The 21445-nt window shown below is 41.2% G+C and overlaps 1 protein-coding gene across 2 annotated transcripts in view; it reads right to left on the reverse strand.

Moving 5' to 3' along the window:
- The window catches only part of DHX35 (DEAH-box helicase 35), a 77978-nt gene that overhangs the window by 16574 nt on the left and 39959 nt on the right, over nt 1-21445 (reverse strand). For both annotated transcript variants that reach the window (XR_007729329.1, XM_050807057.1), the window contains exons 9-16: nt 21240-21352; nt 20214-20310; nt 19176-19334; nt 16704-16914; nt 12659-12783; nt 8131-8185; nt 4239-4334; nt 1254-1348 (exon numbers count right to left, since the gene is read on the reverse strand). Coding sequence is in view for 1 of the 2 variants with exons in the window: in XM_050807057.1 (XP_050663014.1) it covers nt 1254-1348; nt 4239-4334; nt 8131-8185; nt 12659-12783; nt 16704-16914; nt 19176-19334; nt 20214-20310; nt 21240-21352 (951 nt within the window). In the remaining variant the exon portion in view is untranslated. The remainder of the gene's footprint in view (nt 1-1253; nt 1349-4238; nt 4335-8130; nt 8186-12658; nt 12784-16703; nt 16915-19175; nt 19335-20213; nt 20311-21239; nt 21353-21445) is intronic.

The raw sequence follows: 21445 nt of genomic DNA on the forward strand, positions 1-21445 counted from the left end.
AATCTATCAAGATTGCTGTGGATTAAGATAATTTGCTATAAAGTATCTGGCAAAGAAATTTGATAAAATGTTAGTGTTCTCATCCCTCTCCTCCTCCAGGTTAATTAAAAACAAAACTAAACAAAAACAGACATAAGCATCTGGGCACAGAGGCAGAAAAACTTTGTAACCTATAGTTATACAACTGACAAGGAGGATTCCAACAATCCCTAGGAAAGTCTCTCTCCTCCTCATTACACATACAAATTCAGTCCCTCCATGCATAAGGCTCCTGATTCTCTGACTCTCAAACAGGAGCTGACTTTGAACTCATCTTTGACCTAACTCTATCAGCACACCTTACGTCTGAGTATCTAACTCTTCAGTATCAAAACTTCTCCTTCCACCTTTCCAGTGTTCACTCAATTAGTCATTGCTGATGCCTGCGCCTTAGGTGGGGATTGGATCTCTCTAGCTTATAATGATCCACCTGCAATATCACCATGCTGCCGTGTGATACCCAGAATCAGCCTGCTATACCCTGGCACCTGACTTCTTATGTCACTAATGTGCCCACCGAGGTTTCTAGCAGAGCAGTCTGAATGACAATTTCCCTGACAGAAACTAGAAGTTGGTATTTCCATGGTTAAGGTGTGGGGCTCTGGACTGTGAATCCAGAGCCAACAATTCTGGCTGTGCAACTGTAAATGAGTTATCTAACCTCTCTGTGCCTCCATCTTTAAAACATGATAATAGGCTGGGCACAGCGGCTCACACCTGTAATACCAACACTTTGGGAGGTCAAGGCGGGCAGATCACCTGAGGTCAGGAGTTTGAGACCAGCCTGGCCAATATGGTGAAACCCCGTTTCTACTAAAAATACAAAAATTAGCCAGGCGTGGTGGAGCACACCTGTAATCCCAGCTACATGGGAGGCAGGAGAATTGCTTGAACCCGGGAGGCAAAGTGCAGTTGCAGTGAGCTGAGATCATGCCACTACACTCCAGCCTGAGCGACAGAGTGAGACTCCCTCTCAATAAATAAATAAATAAAATATGATAATAAGATCTACTTCCCAGGTTTACGATGAAGATAAAGTGGAATGACGCCTGCAAAACGCTTGATACAACATCAAGCACACAATAAACACTCAAAACATGAGCAGATCACATTTGTACAGCTCTGTCTTCAGCAGTTCCTGGGTACAGTTTTGACAAGGAAAGCTCAAAGCGAAAGAGACTGGTACAGACAGCCTGGGGACAGAGCTGACTTACTGCCTGGGACTTCTGGTTTGGGGGGACCACAAAGATATTCTGGATCTGCATCATGGCAGCGATGCTTAGAATTTCCTGAGAACAGCCGAAGTTTCCTGTAAAACAAAAAGCATGTTTGGTTTCAACCATATAATGTGTCAACAAGAAGTGAAAGACATTTTATGATACTTTCCTTGCACCACACTGAAGACTAAGAACATATTTTTTTCTATAGCTTAATTTTTTAAAGTTTATAGTATATAAGCCTGTGCAACATGGCAAAACCCCATCTCCACAAAAAATTAAACAATTAGCCAGGCATGGTGGTATGTGCCTGTGGCCCAGCTACTCAGGAGGATTGCTTAAAGCCGGGAGGTCAAGGCTGCAGTGAGTCAAGTTCACGCCACTGCACTCCAGCCAGGGTGACAGAGCGAGACCCTCTCTCAGAAAAATAAAAACAAAAAAATAAAGTTTACAGTATATAAATATTTCACTCAGCCAAATGTGGAGTCCCATATGTAGCCCAGATGAACAGTAGCCTTGAAGGACTCCAAAAAAGAAGGTGTTACTGCCCTCTGCAGCTGAAATATGAGGGACTCTGACTGTAAGCCAAGCTCAAGACTGGCCCCATCACTAAGGGCAGGTCAGCTCCACACCTGCTCCCTACCCTCCTGTGGGAACATCTGGAATCCTGGCAGGAAGTCCGAGAGGGGAAGGGGACAGGGAATGAGAGGCTTGTGCCCCTACTGCTGTTTCTCTGCTCCTGACCACTTCTATGAAGTGGCTTCCTTCTCAAAAGGGTTCATCTCAGCTGGGAAGCCCAAGGCACAACTAGACCAGCAAAGCATGCTGTGGGGCTGCTGGAGCACCTGGAAACAGAGTCGGCACCAATCACCACTCCAGGGCACAAGGCAAAGCACACTGCACTGCCCGTGTCCCATCTCCCCACTGACTCCCACCTCATGAATGATGCACTTCCCAGTCCACGCTTAGAATCCTGTTTCTCGGCCAGGTGCGGTAGCTCACACCTGTAATCCCAGCACTTTGGGAGGCCAAGGCGGGCAGGTCACCTGAGGTCAGGAGTTTAAGACCAGCCTGGCCAACATGGTGAAACCCCATCTCTACTAAAAATACAAAATTAGCTGGGCATGGTGGCACACGCCTGTAATCCCAGCTACTCAGGAGGCTGAGGCACGAGAATCGCTTGAACTGAACCCGGGAGGCAGAGGTTGCAATGAGCTGAGACTGCGCCACTGCCCTCCAGCCTGGGCAACAGAGTGAGATACTATCTCAAAAAAAAAAAAAAAAAATCCTGTTTCTAAACGGAAGCCTGAGGACAAGTGGTTGCTTCAAAACATAATTAGTTAGCTTTCCCCATACTGGGTCTGAATCTTCATAAATTGCCAGTTGATATAAAAGTTAGACAAAAGCAAGAAAAAATTAAACTATCTTTCCCAGGGGTAAAAAAACAAATTATACTTTCTAGATGATTTTGATTTCTAATTATGAGAAGACTTCCAGATCTTTTATCCTAGAACTCATGTCCTCACGAAAATCTGAAGAAGTCAAAGAAATTGGAACCCTTGTGTACTGCTGACAGAAATGCAAAATGGTACACCCCTTAATGGAAAATCATATGGCACTACCTCAAAAAACTAAAAATGGACTTATATGCTCTAACAATCGCACTACTAGGTATATATCCAAAGGAACTGAAACTGATATTTCAAGGAGATAACTGCATTCCCATATTCATTTCAGCATTATTTACAAAAGCCAAAATTTGGAAGCAATCCAAGTGTCCATTCATTGGATGAATGAATAAAGAAAATGTGGTATATATAAATATGTACACACACAATGAAATAACATGCAGCCTTAAAAAAAGAAGAAAACAATGTCATTCACAACAGCATAAATGGAACTGGAGGACATTATGCCAAGTGAAATAAGGCAGGCACAGAAAGACAAACACTGTATGATCTCACTTATATATAGAATCTAAAAAAGTCAATCTCATAGAAACAGAGAGTGGAAAGGTGATCACCAGAGGCTGGGAGATCCCCTAACTGAAACTAACAAAGTTTCAGTTAGACTGGAGGAATAGGTTTTGCACTGCATGGTGACCACAGTTAATCATAATGTATTGTATATTTCAAAATTGCTAAAAGAATAGAATTTTAACATTTTAGCACAAATTCTTAGCACAAAAAAATGATAAGTTGGTGAGTTGGTGAATATGTTAATTTGCTTGGTTGAATCTACAATGTGTACATAGATTAAAACATCACACTGTATCTCATAAATATATACAATTATTATTTGTTAATTAAAAACAAATTTTTAAAAATTAAAGAATTATCACGATTTAGTAATTCCACTTCTGGCTATATACCCAAAAAACGTAAAAACAGGGACTCAAAAAGATATTTGTGTATCCATGTTCATAGCAGCATTATTCACAACAGCCAAAAGAAGCAACCAAAGTGTCTGTCAACAGATAAACAAAACATAGTATAGATATACAATAAAATACTATTCCTCCTTAAAAATAAAGAAAACTTTAACACATACTACGACATGGATGAACCTGGAAGACATTATGCTAACAGACACAAGAGAGTCACAAAGGACAAATACTGTGTGATTGCACTTCTGAGGGTTCTTAGAGTAGTCAAATTCATAGAGACAGAAAGTAGTGGTGGTTGCCAGGGGCTGGGCAGAGGAGAGAATAGGGAATTTGTGTTTACCAAATATGGAGTTTCAACAGAGAAGATGGAAGAAGTTCTAGAAATGGATGGTGCTGATGGTTGCACAACAATATGAATGTACTTTGTATCACAGAACTACACATTTAAAATGGTTAAAACAATAAATGTTATGTTACAGATATATATATACTTTTTTACCATATTGTACCCTCTTCCCCAGGGTGCTCAGAATTCAGGCAAACAACACCTCTGACAGTCCAAATAAAATCAATTCAAGCTATCAGGCTCTACCCACCTGATTCAAGCAGCATTTTGGCAAACATGGGATTCAAAGGAAACTCTGCAATTCTCATGCCGAGCGGTTCAGTCAGGCGACAGTCTTTGTCCAGACCTGCCATAAGAACAACAAAAGAAATCAGAAGGCAGGTACCATTGTGTTGGAAGGCACATAGTTGTTGAGAGAATAAAAGAAAATATATGCTAAAAAGAAGAAAGTATCCAAAAGGTGATTCATGCACTACCAAACTCCATGACACTAGAGTGCTATTACATTAAAAGAAAAGATCTCCACTGAACTCTTGAATACCCTGTTTTTAAACACTGATACTTTTAAAGACTTCTATTCAAGGACTTAATTATAAGGAAATGCCCTGCAGCCTTCTGCTTGTACCCTCTCCCCAAGCCACAACAGCCTCGCCTGTTCCCACTACTCCAAAGAGACCACTCTTCCCAACAACCTAACAACCGGGTAGTGCCAAACGCAAGGCATCTTCCTGACAGCCTCGGCAGCACTCAGCTCTGCTGGCCACTGCTTCTTGGAACTACCCTTCGCCAGCTTCTGGCCCCCCACTCTCCTGGTTCTCTGCCATCTCCCTTGTCCCCTCACTGTCTGGACTTTCTTCCACCTCCAGGACAGGACAGGCCACAGATGTGCCAGGATGGCATTGATGGCATCCCATGTCCTGTGCCCTTCTCATACTACATGAGTGATATGGTTTGGCTGTGTCCCCACCCAAATCTCACCTTGAATTGTAAACATGTCAAGGGCGGGGCCAGGAGGAGATAACTGAAACACAGGGGCAGTCTCCCCATACTGTTCTCATAATAATGAATAAGTCTCGCAAGATCTGATGGTTTTATAAAGGGGAGTTCCCCTGCATAAATTCTCTTGCCTGTTGCCATGTAAGACATGCCTTTCCTCTTCCATGATTATGAGGCCTCCCCAGTCATGTGGAACTGAGTTCATTAAACCTCTTTCCTTTATTAATTACCCAGTCTTGGGTGTCTCTTTATTAGCAGCATGAGAACAACAATGAGCAACTACAAGGCCAGCAACCTGGAATCTAAACACTAACCCAGATCCCTCTGGTGCCAACACCAGCCCTGTTCATGTGACTGCCTCCTGAGCATTTTGCTGAACTGGGCTGACTCCTTCAACTCCCCAGCTGCCCTCCTTGCGCTCTAACACTTGCCAACATCCAGGTATTGGATTCTCAAGACCCCCAAGATACAGACTACTGTTTTACTACTTAAATGCTGCAAGACCTCAGAGTAAGGCAGAGTTCAGTAAGACATCTCTTTAAAGGTGATAATTCAGCTTGAAATTAAATGAAGCTGGGGGGCTCCCTCTACCTTTTCCAGCTTATTTACGCTATTGAAGAAATAGGAAATATTCTAAATTTCATTGTTTGACCGGAGAAAAACCATCCCAAATAAAAATTCCTATGCTGTCAATATTCTCTCATCCTCACTACAGATCAGCCCAGGAAACATGCTTTCGGTTCCTATTACATGCTTGAGAAGAGGGGGTGGAAACCTTCTCCAACACACATTCACTCCAGGTTGATCTTATGTAAATCCAGCTGAAGGTCTTTTAAACCACTGGAGCTCTTTTAAATCAGTAACTGGCTATTCACAGAGAAGTAAAATCAACATAATGAATGAAGATGGACCCCTACCTCACTCCACACCAAAAAAGTAACTCAAAATGGATCAGACCTAATGTAAGGGCCAAAACTATAAAACCCAGGAGAAGATCTTAATGACTACAGGTTAGGCAAGTTTCTTAGACATGACACTAATGGCACACGTAACAAAAAAAAAAAGAAAAATACAGATAAACTGAACCACACAAAAACTTAAAATTTTTGTACTGCAGACAATACTAATACGTAAAAAGTAAGTACATGTAAGTAAAAAGCCAAACCATAGAAATGGGAGAAATATTTACAAACCACATATCTGATAAGAATATGTGCCCAGAATATATAAAGAACTTCAACTCAATTTAAAAACACAATAGCACAAATAAAAATGGGCAAAGGATTTGAACAGACTTTTCTCCAAAGAAGATTTACAAATGGGCAGCAAGCACATGAAAAGGTGCTCAACATCATGACTCATCAGGGAAACGCAAATCAAAACCGAGATACCACTTCATACCCACTAGGATGGCTACAACACAAAAGACAATTACAAGCATTGGCAACAATGTGGAAAAACTGGAACTCTCATACATTGCTGGTGGGAATGTTCACCAAAACCATATTTACATGCTAATATTCGTAGCAGCATTATTTATATTAGCCAAAAAATGGAAACAACCCAAATATCCATCAACCAATGAATGGATAAAAAATATGTGGTATATCCATACAACAGAATATTATTCCGCGAGAAAAAAGGATAAGGTACGAATATATGCTACAACATGAAGGAACCTGGGAAACATCTTACTAAATGAAAGAAGCTGCTATGGTTTGGATGTAGTTTGTCCTCACCAAAGCTCATGTTGCAATTTGATGCCCAACGTGACAGTGTTGGGAGATGGGGCCTAGTGGGAGGTGTATGGGTCATGAGGGTGATCCCTCATGAACAGGTTAATGCCCTTACCCAGGGTGAGTAATGGATTAGTTCCCACGACAGCAGGTTCTTAAAAGAGCCTGGCTTCCTCTGTTTCTCTTTCTGGCTTCCTCTCTCGCCATGTGATCTCTGCACCTGCCCACTCTCCTTTTGCTTTCCACTTTGAGTGGAAGCAGGCTGAGGCCCTCCTCAAATACAGCTGCCTAATCTTGGAGCTTTCAGCCACCTGAATTGTGAGCCAAATAAACCTCTTTAGAAATTACCCAGCCTCCGGCATTCTGTTACAGCAACAGAAGACAGACTGAGACAGAAGTCCAATCACAAAAGTCCACATATTATACAAATCTATTTATATGAAATGTCCAGAAAAGGCGCACCTGTAGAGATAAAAAGTCTCTATAGAGATGGAACCAGATAGTGGTTGCCCTGGGCTAGGGGACTAGGGGGAAAGAGAATGAGAAGTTCGGCGCTAATGGGTAAAGATTTCTTTTTTGGGTGATGAATATGTTCTACAATTAGACTGTGGTGATGGTTGCACAACCATGAAAATATGCTAAAAGCCTCTGAATTTGTACACTGTAAACGAGTGAACATACATAAACTATACTTCAATACAGCTATTTAAAAAAAGTAACACTCAAAATAAATCTCAAAAAGCAAAATCTCCACTAAAACCTAATTCCAAATTGGAAATTATATTCATTTGTGGTACCAGTCACAGAAGAGGCAGTATTCCCTGAAGAGGTGAATTCAGACTATGATTTTCTCTACGTCAAGATAAATGCTATTAAGGTTGGTACAAAAGCAATTGTAATAACATCTTTAATCAACAAGTGAATAGAAGTTCCCCCATAACATCGTGTTTCCTTGCCTAAACAATACTAGAAGCTGATAATGTTCCCAATTCTCCACAAGTAACTCCAGGAATGAAATGAAGAGGATTTAGGGAGAGAATACTGAGCCATGATTAAGGATGTGGTCGTTAGGTGGAGAAAAAAGGTCTGGGGAGGTAAGATCTGACATCCTGGTTGGGAACTGCTGATCTCTAGACGTCTCTTAGGAGTGTGGCTCTGGTGATTCTTTTTAATAGCTTCTGACGAACCGGCATGTTTTATATACTGGCTGTCACAATCAGCTTTCATCTGTCTAATTATGGTCCCAACTTTCTATTTCAATAAACTATCATTAAGGAGATTATATATATGGGGAGAACCAACCCCATTTCTGAAGATACTAAGAGCCCTAAAGTGAATACGACCTCACTTTTAATATCGCAAAAGAGAACACACAATAACAAGAGAGAACGATGAGAAAAACTGGCATACCTCCCAGAGCATACAGTAACTCCAAGGCTTGAACCATCGACTGTGCTGGAGGGGGCTGGAAAAAACATTTAAAAATCTTCCTAAATCAATTTATTTGAGCAACAAACATTAAAATGTGGCTGTTTCCTTTTCAAATCCACTCTCCCCTCTACCATGCCCCATTCTTCCCAGCCACCATGTTTCTGTTCATGCTGTTGGCACTTCTCGAAATGTCCTTCCTGTTCTTCCAGGCACCCTTGTACCGCTTGGCCTTTAAGGCTCAGCTTGATGAAACACTTCCCTTCAAAGCGCTCCCTCATCCTCCCCTCCACCAGATGTGATAGGTCCCTATCTTAAACTACCTCTTCATTTTCCTTAAACCCTCCTGAGACATTTCTAATTTTTACTTCGCAGACTCAACCTTCTACCACACTGGGGCCCCAGGACACTGCAGCACTCGGGGATGATCTATCTTTGCATCCCCCAGAGACCTACTCCAGGCCCCATGGTGGGTAAATAACATACGCTAAATTTGTTTTTTCCTAATCCCTGTCTGGAAACTGCAACATATGTTGAATTTGAATTTCAAAAAATAATAGTTCTAGAGAACCTAAAGTTCATAAGCAAAGCTGATGTAGTCAGCCTCAGTCTGATTTTCCAGATCTTTACCTCCTTTTCTTCTATAAATCTTGACTGAGCACCTAAGTGCCAGGCATCATATTTTTTTCTAAATTATGTGGTTTCTAATAACCCAGGTAATAAAATTATAGTACGTTTTTAAACTGCATAGCATGTTTTCTAAATGCATTTTTTCTAAATTCACATAGCATTTTTTTCTAATTGCATTCACATAGCAAATGTATTTTAATCATCACATTGTTTTAGCTCAGTTTTACAGATGAGTAAAGTGAACTGTAATAAGGAAAAGACATCTGAACAAGGTCATATAGGCAGTTGGCGGCAAAGCTGAACTCAGGCCTCATTTTTCCCAGTCTACCTCCCCTACTTTGTTTGCTAAAGACCAAAGTTAAACTATTTTAAACGTTGTAGTGACTGAACACACAGGTGAACACACTTACAAGGGCAGGAACTAAAACTATTGGATTCATTACACAGAGAGGATTCAACAAATCAACATTGAGCAAATCATGTAAATGATCCACTAGCTCTTCCTTGGTGCCTACAACATCTTTCTCTACAAAGAGGCAAAACGGACAACACCTAAATGAAGGAGCTTAAACCCTCTGGGATCTTTTATACTGAGAGTGGATGAGATAACAGGAATAGCAATCTCTGAACTAGGCTTTTAACAATTACAGAAAAAACTAACAAGGTCATCTCTGACTCAATTCCTGACCCGATTTCCAGTCAATTAACAAAAAAAACTTATCCCCCTCCCCACAAAAATCTTATCCATAGTATTTTCATCTAATCACATTCACTAGTATTTCTCTATGACCTCAACTGATTTGGGATAATACAGAAACACTGTTTTAACATATCTGGAATTACTGTGTATGTATAGTTTTAGTGTGGTCTTCTCACTACATGTTTTTCTGTTTTCATTGTTTCTTGCACCCATACAAACTTCACAGTAACTACTTGGGATGGCTGCATAATACTCGATGACGATCATACTCCATAAAGAAGTCAATTTTCTTATTGCTGGGCAATTAAGTTGTTTCCAGTTTTTCACCATTGTAAATAACATTGCTAAATATACAAAATTATATGTACTCTGTAATTTCAACCATAAAAACCACAATTTCAGGGGATAATAACCACAAGGAAATATGTGAAGATAAACTTGTATGCATTTTTTTCATTGTTCAACTGTTCTAAAGTTTTGCGATAATTTTCATTTATATTTTTAAATTTAATATAAATGCTATAAGCATTATCATATATGTAAGCTTTTTTTCTTCTTCTGAATTATTTTTTCAGCAGAAATTTTTATGAGAAGAAATAGCAGGCATTTCTACAGCTCATTAAATGTCGTCAGAAAGTCCTCCATGGGGACAGAAACAGCGTAACATAGGAGGAATTTACTTTCCGAAATTGTGGCAGTTTTGGATTTCACCATTTTTCTTTATACTTAATCATTTAATTAGTGTAAAGTCAACTGCCCATGGTGGCTCACACCTGTAATCCCAGCACTTTGGGAGGCCAAGATGGGCAGATCACCTGAGGTCAGGCATTCAAGACCATCCTGGCCAACGTGGCAAAACCCCGTTTCTACCAAAAATACAAAAAATTAGCCGAGCCTCGTCTACTTGGGAGGCCGAGACACGAGAATCGCTTGAACCCATGAGGCGGAGGTTGCAGTGAGCTGAGATCACATAACTGCACTCCAGCCTGGGTGACACAGTGAGACTCTGTTTCCAAAAAAAAAAAAGAAAAAAATAGTGTAAAGTCATCCTTTATAGCTATATCAACGTGCAGTCACCTCTCTCCTAGAGAGAAGCTCAACATGTCCTAATGATAGTTACAATTTGAATTTGTGCTGTTTTTTTCCTTTAGCTTTATTTATTGAATATTTACTGTCAATGATGTACATATAAAAACTCTTCGTATTTTTTGAGATACTGATCTGTCATTTCTGTCACTGCATGTTTTTCTTTAATTTTACATGTGGGGCTTCTCATAAGCTTTTAAATTGGCACATACTGTTCATCTTTTCTTTTTTTTTTTTTAAGAAGGAGTCTTGCCCTATTGCCCAGGCTGGAGCACAGTGGCACAATCTAGGCTCACTGCAACCTCCGCCTCCCAGGTTCAAGCGTTTCTCCTGCCTCAAGCCTCCCAAGTACCTGGGACTACTGGCACATGCTACCATGCCTGGCTAATTTTTGTATTTTTAGTAAAGACAGGGTATCACCACGTTGGCCAGGCTGGTCTTGAACTCCGGACCTCAAGTGATCCACCTGCCTCGGCCTCCCAAAGTGCTGGGATTACAGGCATAAGCCATCACGCTCAGCCTGTTTATCTTTTCTTTATAATATCTTCTACTCTACACCAATAAACAAAGGGTTCATTTTCCCTATACTTATGGTAAGGTAAGTACACAATTTTCTTTGGGAGAGTTGATATCTGTATGTTCTAGTCTTTCATTCACCTATTTTACCATCACATATGACATTAGGGACTTTACGATCCAAGAATCCAGACTTGTCATACCATATACAGTTGGGAAAAAACAAAGTTCCCAAATCATAAAAATTCTAGAAGAAAATATGAGTGAATATGTATTCACTGACCCAAATATAAGAAGTATTTCATAAGCACAAGAATAACCAAAGAGGCCGGGGGTGGTGGCTCACGCCTGTAATCCCAATACTTTGGGAGGCCCACATGTGTGGATCACCTGACCTCAGGAATTCAAGACCAGCCTGGGCAACAAGGCAAAACCCTGTCTCTACTAAAAATACAAAAAATTAGCCGGGCGTGGTGGCACACACCTGTAATCCCAGCTACTCACGAGGCTGAAGCACAAGAATCACTTGAGCATGGGAGGCAGAGGTTGCAGTGAGCCAAGATGGCACCATTGCACTCCAGCCTGGGCTACAGAGTGAGACTGTCTCAGAAAAAAAAAAAGAAAAAAGAATAGCCAAAGAAATCATAAAGGCAAAAATAGATTACTGTGAATATATTTAGAATGTCTACACATTAAAAAAATAAAATAAAATACAAATAGAAAATATTTGTAAGAAATATTATAGACAAAGATTAATGTCTTTAATATTCAAAGGACTCTTGAAAATCACTAATAGACACAAATTCTAACAGATAAATAGCTTAACAATTCAGAAAAAATACAAACTGACTAATAAATGTTTTTATAAAAAGCTACCTTATGAGAAATTTAAAAATAATTATAATAAAGGTAATTTCCCCCCCCCCCCCCGGCCAATCAAGTCAGCGAAACTAAAAGAAGATAACATGGCACAATGGAAGGACCACAAGGTGGGCATTCATGCACTGAATGACATTGGTAAAGCAATCTGGCCACGTAACAGGACCCTCAACAGGACTATGGCTCTTTGACCTAGTCATTCCACTCCTAGAAATCATCTCAAGAAGCAATCAGATATAAGGGTCTTCCTGCAGCTCTATCTAAACCCTCCAGGATCCCCTAGTCATGGTACTCCTGCATCTAGGCCTGTACAAAGACTAGCTGTCCTGAACTCTCCACTCCTCCCAACCTGGTGAGATCCTATTTGGGTTTCAGGTTTCACCTGGGACACGACTGACTAAGGTGGGGGCACTTCCTCTGTCTCTCAGAGCCCTGGGCACACTGCTCTGTAATTACCCACTTACTTGTCTCTATTCCCCAGCAGACAAGAACAGGAACTATATAAGAACAGGAATTGAGGCTACCTTGTCTGGCTGTTTTCCCCTACGTCCTGCACAGGGCCTGGTTGCAAAGCAGACACACAACACATGACCTGAGTAGGGAAAAAAAAGAAAGACAGCATGCCCTACGACAGTGTCCTGACATCCCCCTGTGAGCTCCCTAGCCTCCCTATGGCCCCAGACAGCAGGCAGGACTTACCGACATGAAGTGGAACCTGAGGACATTGTCAATTCCTAGCGCTTTCAGCTGCAGGATGACAGGTGCCAAATTACTACGCTGCATCTCAGGAACCGTAGACTGAGGCAACTTGTCAAAGGCTTCCTCTGAGGATAGGAAATCAGAACTGTTTGGGACCAAATGTCACAATCAAATGCAATCACTATACCAAGGGACAAATTTTCTTCTCTATCTTGAAAAAGAAGCTCTAGGATTCTAGGAGCAGATGCACAAGATAACATGATATAAAGTTATTTTTATACTTAGGAAAGACCATTCTATTTTAAAATGCCTTAGATAAATATATTTGAATACACCTTTATAAAACTTTTTCTTTTTGCTTTAAAATGCTGTTTTTTTAATGTTTTTTGTCAGCAAAACATTAAATCAAACCAATTAAGTATTTGCTGAACCACTCTATCAGTTCCCAGTTGCCACCATCTCTGTTTGGAATAAGTCAAGGAAGCAAGAGCTTCACATACAAGCAAAGAATAACCTCAAGATAAATCACCAAAATATAACGAATGACCAAATCTTATAAAGAGCAAAAATTGTCCAAATCAAAGTTTTTAAATCAACGAAGCAGGTACACAATATCGTTCCCAGAATCCAATGCTGCCCCAAACCAAGAAATGAATATTTACATGCCCTGCCAGGAAAAAAAGGTGACCTTACACAGGAAAAATCATCCTCAGACACAGAGATTCCAAGACAGGAAGGGCAGAAAAGGAGGGGGAAGGAGAATAGACTTTGGAAGAAGGCCTTTTTATAAAAGCTAGGCAGGAAGGGTGGGGAAAAAAGAGGAAGAGTTTAAATCATTTTCATGTATATTCAGAAAGCTTAAGGATTACATAGAGAATGCTCCACCCACCAAAATCTCCCACATCAGTCAACATTTTAACTGATGCACACCCTTCGCAAACAATACAAGGGTGACCCAACTTCCATTTAGATCTTAAAGCTTTAGTTAACCAGAAAAAAAAAGTGCCTTGAAGAAATACCACTGTCCCTGAAGAACTTCAAAAAGGTTTTCTTTAAGAAAATAGACAACCAATATTCTGTGGACTAACTGATACAAATTGGGTCTAACTGGAAGGTTCTGGATGACGGCCAACAGCAAGAAGTTCCAAACGAGATACTTCAACAGCATTTGGGGTACAGCTTCTTGATAATATAACCCCATTTTCCAAGCACTCTACTGACCAAGGAGAAACAAAGTTACCACATAAGAGGACCACTCTGCCGAAAAGCTCACAGGAAGTGGGTGTTTCCTGAAAGTTCAATGACATGCAAGTTCTCCTGGCTCTCCCTTTTCTACTCAAGTGTGTGAGGCATAGGGCCAGAAGCTGTAGGAGTCGCAGGCAATCCCCTTGAAAAGCTTCAGTGATATGCAGGGGTCTGGGACCTGGACCAGAAACAGTTGACCCTCAAGGAGAAATAGGAAAAGTCCCAAGGAGTGGACTTCCCAAAGAGAAATGGAAGCTCAGGGAAGGAGGAAGCAGGGTGGCCGGAAGAAGGCCTCCAGGGAAGCTGCATGTTGCCATTTGAGGGAGGATTTGAAGGACAAAGAGGATCTGTTGGGCAAAGAGGAAACAGCCCAAGGAAAAGATATCAAAGTGTTTCTCATGCAGAGGGCATGTCTGTAGTTCAGCTGGGAAGCAATGTGTAGTGGTTAGTAGGAGAAGTAAGCTGAGGAAAATTCCAGCATGGTTTGAGAAACTGTGGAGGGTCTGAGCAGGTGGCACCCTGTTCAAAGCAACACTTTCTGGAGGCTCCTGTGGAAGCCTAGAGGCTGGATATCAATGCACTCACTACAGTCAGGGGCCCTCCCTAACCCAACTTCCACTAAAACTGCTCATGCAAAGAGATTCAACGACTTTTCACCCAAACCCACCTGCCTATCTTTAGTCTGTGATTTCTTGGTGCATGAGATAATGCTGGCCTCTATAAAAGTAACTTGAGCTCCTTAAAAGTTAAACAAAATTACATATAACCTTGTAATAGCCAAACGAATTAAAAACACCTACTCAAGTACATGTACATGCAGGTTCATACCAGCACTGTTCACAGTAGCCAAAAGGCAAAAACAGCCCAAATATCCACAACTAATAAATGAATAAACAAAGTGTGGTTTATCTGTACAACAGAATATTAGTCAGTAATAAAAAGGAATTAAGTACATGTTACAATGTAGATAAACCTCAAAAACATTATGCTAAAAGAAGCCAGACACAAAAGGTCACATACTGTATGACTCTTCACATGAAATATCCAAAAGAGAGAAATCCATTGAGAAGAACACAGGTTGGTGATTTCCAGGCACTCGCAGCCAGAAAGAATGGGAAGAAACTGCTTAATGCATAAGGGATTTTACTCTGGAGTGGCTGAAATGTTCTGAAACTAGATGGAGGTGGTGGTCACACAACATTGTGAATTTAATAAATTGTTCACTTTAATTTGGTTAATGTTGTGTTACATAAATTTCACCTCAATAAATAATTTTTGAAGAGAAAAATGTCTTGAAATCTTCTCTGCATGTCAGAATCCCTTTCAGTCCTGGCTCTCCCTTTTCTACTCTAGTCATTTCTTCTTAGCATCTTCAGTGGTTACCCTTGGTCCTCTGGTCCTGGGTTCTGCCTATTCTCTCCCTTCCATGAATGTTCTAAACCCACTTCCTTCCCTGCAAGTACTTGTACATTCCATTCCCTCTGCCTGGTATGCTGAAACTGAATCTCCCCAATCACCTCTTCACCTAGATAAGGACTGTACTGCCAATAAGATCAGGCTCAAGCACCACCCTGGTTGTGAAGCACTCCCCAAATCCCCAGAAAGATAACACCAGCTTCTAGGAGAAGCTTCATGAGGGAATTGCCATCTGAGAGAGGATCTGAAAGATAAGGAGGATCTGCTGGGCAGAGAAAACAGCCCAAGGAAAAGCCTCTGCTCTCTGCTTCCAAGGCTCCGGATTCTTTATTGCTCCCTATCATACCATAGTATGCTGATCTGTTTTGAGGTCTACCTCCACCACCAGACTGTCAGCCACTGTGGCCACAGACCGTGGTTACTAGCCCCAGATCTCCAAGCTCTAGCATCATGGCCAGCATACAGTAGATGCTCTACAAACACTGCTAAAAGAAAGATCAACATCAAAGACTGAACAAGGACAATGATAACCAGAAAGGAAAAGAAGAGACAAATGGCAGAGCTAAAACCCCTGGACCTTCTTCAGGGGTAGCAACGCCAGAAGAAACAAAACAAAATAAAACAGAAAACCCTGGGCCTGGTTAAGTGAATGCAGATGGATACTGGATAGAGAAGGGAATTAACAATGACTTGGAAATTGAGTTTGGACAACTGGGGAAAATCTCAGCAGCATTCCCCACAAAAGAGAAGTGCAGAGAGAGAAAGAGCAGCTCTGGGTCCATCACTGTCTGTAGGTAAGGCTCTCTTCAAGCTGGATAAAAAGCTCCAGAAGGGCTGAGACAGTATTAAAATTGCCTTCTGTTCCCTCAGAGCCTACCTAGCATGATGCACAGCACAGAGCAGGAGTTCATCAACTATTTGTTTTCTATGAATGAGTCTCGGGACAGACCTTCCATTTTCACTTGGCAAAGATGCTCTGAACCAGAAGTAAAAGTGGAACCCAATGTGAGGCTCCACAAGACTCAGGGATCTTGGAATACGAAAACAGTACATTAAGTCAAGAAAGAAAGCCAAGAAAGGATCCAGGACACACAGCCCATGCCCTAGGGGCGCATGGCTACACCGGCCTGTGCCCAAATGTTAGGTTAGAACAGGATAGCAAATAGGCGGTCACTCACAGGCCAGCTTTGGCCAATGGGGACTAGTAACAAAGAAACACCATATTTAAAGTGAGGAAGGTGGGGGGGGGCAGATTACACAGGGCCTTGTGAGGAAGGCCTGTATTTTATGTTAAGTTCTACCATTAGGAGTAAACATTTGCTATACTCTGATGCCCAGGTTGACTACGAGAAAGTCAAAAACCCTTAGGGAAAGCCACACTAACCTGTATAAAGGCGATAACATTTTCCCGAGCGACTACGACCACCACGTCCTGCTCGCTGGTTAGCTGATGCCTGGGAGACTGGCACCACCACCAAGCATTCAATAGCTGTCCTGGGATTGTAGGCTCGGAGTTTGACAAAGCCACAGTCGATCACATACACAATGCCACTGATTGTGATAGAGGTTTCTGCCACATTGGTGGCCACTATCACCTAAGTTCCACACAGAAAGAAGAACAAAAGTCATTTTACTCTTTCTGCTTTTAATAAACTCCTAAAAATCCTAAAAGATTTAACATTTCCAACATTGCAGAATCTGTGAGAGGCAGTTTAATATACTAGAAAGAGTGTGAGTTTCGATGTCAGGGGGTGCCCTGGATTTGAATTCTCCCTAATCATGTGACCCTGGATAAGTTACTCAATCTCCTGAACCTGTTTCCTCATCTACATCATAAGATTTACCACCTCCCTTAGGGCTACTGAAGGGACTATATACAATTAATATATAAAGTGATCAGAGCCTAGTATTTGTTAGTTTTTCCCTTTGGCATAACCAAAGTAAATCACCACCACCTTGCGCAGGTATAGTCATTTATTCATTCATATCGTGATTACTTCCTGAGGGTATGCACTTTGTCAAACACTGTTCAAGGTGATGGGATGTAGGATAAACAAGACAGACAAGACCCCTGCTCTGCCAGAGTTTACATTCTAGTGTGAATGGGCTGAAGACTTGCTGAACATAAACAAGAAGATAATTTCAGAGTACAACAAATACTATAAAGAAAATATTAATACAATGAGGCAATATGATATGATATAGTATATAACATGTATATTATATATTATTATAATAATAGGGCATGCTACTTTACATTTGTTGGCCAGGGAGAGCCTCTGTGAAAGATTTTGAGCAGAGACCTGAGTAACAAGAAGCAGGCAATCCTACAGAGATTCAAGAAGAAGAAACAGTTCAAAGGAAGGAGAAACAGCCAGTGCAGCCAAAATACAGAGTAAGTAGAAGATGAGGTTGCAGAGGGAGGCAGAGATGCGATTATATGTGGTCTCTGGGTCACCATGAGGTATTTGCATTTTATTCCCAGTACATCGGGAGCTGCCCCTGGAGGGTTTAAGCAGCATGGGACACATACACATAGCAGTTACAACTTTTTTCAGGCATTTTACATTTTATAAATCATTTTATAAAAATTATTTTATAAAGGATCATTTTATAAAATAATCTTCCTAATATTTTTATGTAGTTGGGATTAAGATATTATGCTATTAAACCACCTATCTGAAAGTTATTATTATGTTTTACAGCTGCAAAAACTCAGATTCAAGGTTAAGTCAGTCGTCCCAAGGCACACAGTAGCTCAGGGGCAGAATCCAGGTCTCCTGATTGACTGGCTGCAATTAATGTTTGACGCGGCAGACTCAAGTTGCTCCATCCCAATGGTCAAGAGGCTGAGCACCCTCTTCCAGGTGATCTGACATTGGGAGTGGATCCTCAGACCATCCCTCACCTGCTCTATTCTCTGCCACCTGTTCATAAATAGCTACTACAGTAAAAGCTGTCCTCGGGCTGGTTCTGCGCGGTCCTCATCTAATGAAAGGAAAAGGCAGAGTCAGGCCCAGGGGGACCATGAACAGTGAGCGGACTGGCTGCCTGCCGGCTCCTTCAAACCAGTGCTTTCCACCACACCCTTCCCCACTCTCACTTCAAGGCCAAGCATTTTTAAGCCACACCTTGAATTAACTGATTTAAATTTGGCCTTTTAAAATAGGCAAGCTGATACTTAAATTATTTAGAAACCATGTGTACCAACCTTTCTATTGCTCCTGACAGATGACCTAAATCCCCGCAAACAATCCCTTCAGCCAAAGTAAGCACGTGTCGTGGGAAATATTAGGAAGGCAGAAGAGAAGAAAAGGGAAGTCACCTGATCTGATAACTACTGTCAGAGTGACCCTTCAGTGGGACGGGTTTAGAATCTTCACAACGGGCCAGGCGCGGTGGCTCACGCCTGTAATCCTGGCACTTTGGGAGGCCAAAGCACACGGATCACAAGGTCAGGAGATCGAGACCATCCTGGCTAACACAGTGAAATCCAGTCTCTACTAAAAATACAAAAAAATTAGCCGGGCGTGGTGGCGGCGCCTGTAGTCCCAGGTACTCAGGAGGCTGAGGCAGGAAAATGGCGTGAACCCGGGAGGCGGAGCTTGCAGTGAGCTGAGATTGCGCCACTGCACTCCAGCCTGGGCGACAGAGCGAGGCTCCGTCTCAAAAAAAAAAAAAAGAAAGAAAGAAATCTTCACAATGTATTATTTATTATTGTGTGCTTTTAGATCTACTACACAGAAATACAGACCTAGAAGTCTGCCTTGTGTTTAGCAAGTTTCACATCAAGTAAATGAGCATCATTATGATTATAGACGGCTGCCAACACCCTTGGTCATCAGGATAGTCTCACCTTTCTGACACTGCGTGACACCCTTTCAAACACTTTCATTTGCTCAAAGGAAGGCAGTCCTGCATACATGGGGAGAACTCGGAGGTGTCTCTTCATCCCAGTGCGAGCTAACGCCCGAGCCTGCTCGATGAGCATCGACACAACAGTTTCTACCTCTTCCTAAAGACATTGAACCAGGAACCAAAGAAACTGAGATCACTTTAAAGCATGCTATTTCATCATACTGAAAGAAGATCAAAGTCAGAATCTGGATTTTAATTTTGGTCAGATGCAGTAATTTCAGTGCCATCATGTTCCACTCTGGGATGATATTTAATTAAATGCTAATAAACAATGATGACAATGGGTGAAATTTTGCAACTACACTATTAGTTACTAAAAAATCAATGTGATCTGCAATGAATGGACGAGTTCCCAATAAATAAAAACAATGACTACTTTACCCAGCATACATATACAGTGTCAAACAAGCATCGCATGCATATGGACAAGTTTTAGCATATAAAATCACTAGAAGCTTTCTCCAAAAAAGATTACTGAACCATGGAAAGTGTTTGGCAGTGGAAAAGATTACAGTTGGAGGGCAGGTCTGAATAGTGCTGCCACCTTCAGTGAGCACTTGGGTCTGTTCAGTTGTTGTACCAGTAATATGGCCACTTATCACCTTCAGGATGAGCTGCAAAGGTGTCACTGGAAAAAGAGGTACACAGCAGCAACATGTGTGCAGGACCATGGACCCAATGTAGTATCCAATTCTGGCAAACAAAACAGCCCTCACTCAACTACTTAGTTTATTTTGGAATCAGTTAATACATTTAAAAAACATTTAACCCTCTGCAGACAGAACAGGCAGGGGCTAACGACTCCCTGACAATCTAGATGGTAGATGAATGACATCAAATCAATTTTTTACATAATTATGGAACCACAAAATATAACAAAACATGAAATAAACGGCTGAGTAAAGTAACAAGGCTCTGTATTAATTTTGGTGCTGTCTTAACATGTCTGTTCATCAGAGAAGTACAATGGCATTACCTGGCCAGTAAGAAATGCTAAAATGTCTCCATCTCCCTCTGTCTGGTGAATTTTCACCACAGTTTCCACAGTTGATTTGATATAATCTGGAACAGGACTGAAAAGACAAATGGGATGAATTCATCACTAGAATATGCTCGTTAATTACAGATCAATTACCCTAATAATCTGGCAGCAAAGCTCATAAAAGTGAGTTTGGGCCTGCCCAGTAGGTAATTAGTACATTGATAAATAAAATATTCATTTTTCAAATGTAATATTCAAGAATAATCCATAATTATATGTCAACTATGATTTTTAGCTTTATTTGCAAAGAAATAAAATGATATACCCATACAAACAGATGTGCTATCTTTAGTATGCAAAGACATCAGACCAATGAAAATCGGGAGCTGTGGTCCCAGTGCTAAAGCCCACACTCTTCCCAGCCCATTTTCCCTCCTTATCAATAGCAGCATTTATGGGTCAGCTGGATGGCCCTGATGGATGTGCTCTCCAACAAAACGATTCAGAAATCAAGTCCACAACTCTGGATTTATCAGCCACTGGAACAGGCTCCTGGTCTTTGTTTGTGCAGTGACTAGTACAGGAATTAGGATGGCCCCTTGCTTGTCCAAGTAGGCTACTCCCAAAAGTACCAACTGGGCCTTCTAGCTAGGGATGTAGAGAACTGAGAGCCAAATGATTCAAATCACCAATACTGCCCCTGCTGACATGCAGCCTTGTAAACCCCAGTTCTGAAAACTATCAAGCTTCCCTCTCCAAAACCTTTCACCACTTTCGCTCTCTCTGGCTGAGCTACTAGCCACAGACTCACGGAAACTTGCGTGTCAGTGTGAAGAGTTTAAAGTAAATTCAGCAGTGATGCAGAGCAGGGTAAAAACATTCTAGACCAATGACAAGGGACACAAAACATGCTCCTCCCCATCCTTTAGAGTTGTGAGCAAATGCAGTTCTGACATTCTACATCAGAGGCCGATGGTGATTTTCTAATCACCATCATCAAGAATTCAAGCATCATCAAACCTTTGTAGATAAAAGATATCCACCGGAAATGTTCGCCCTTCCACTGTAAGGATCACACTTGTATCCCTTGCTGGATCACTGGTTTCATTTTGATTAAAGAAATCCCGGAATTTCTAAAAAGAAAAAAATTAATTCTTCATTTCTCTTAGAGAAAAAGGTTCACAGCGATTCATGGAGGAAAAAAAATAATATAAAACTGGCCAAAC

Source organism: Macaca thibetana, chromosome 10, assembly GCF_024542745.1.
Source record: "Macaca thibetana thibetana isolate TM-01 chromosome 10, ASM2454274v1, whole genome shotgun sequence".
Taxonomy (NCBI): Eukaryota; Metazoa; Chordata; class Mammalia; order Primates; family Cercopithecidae; genus Macaca; species Macaca thibetana.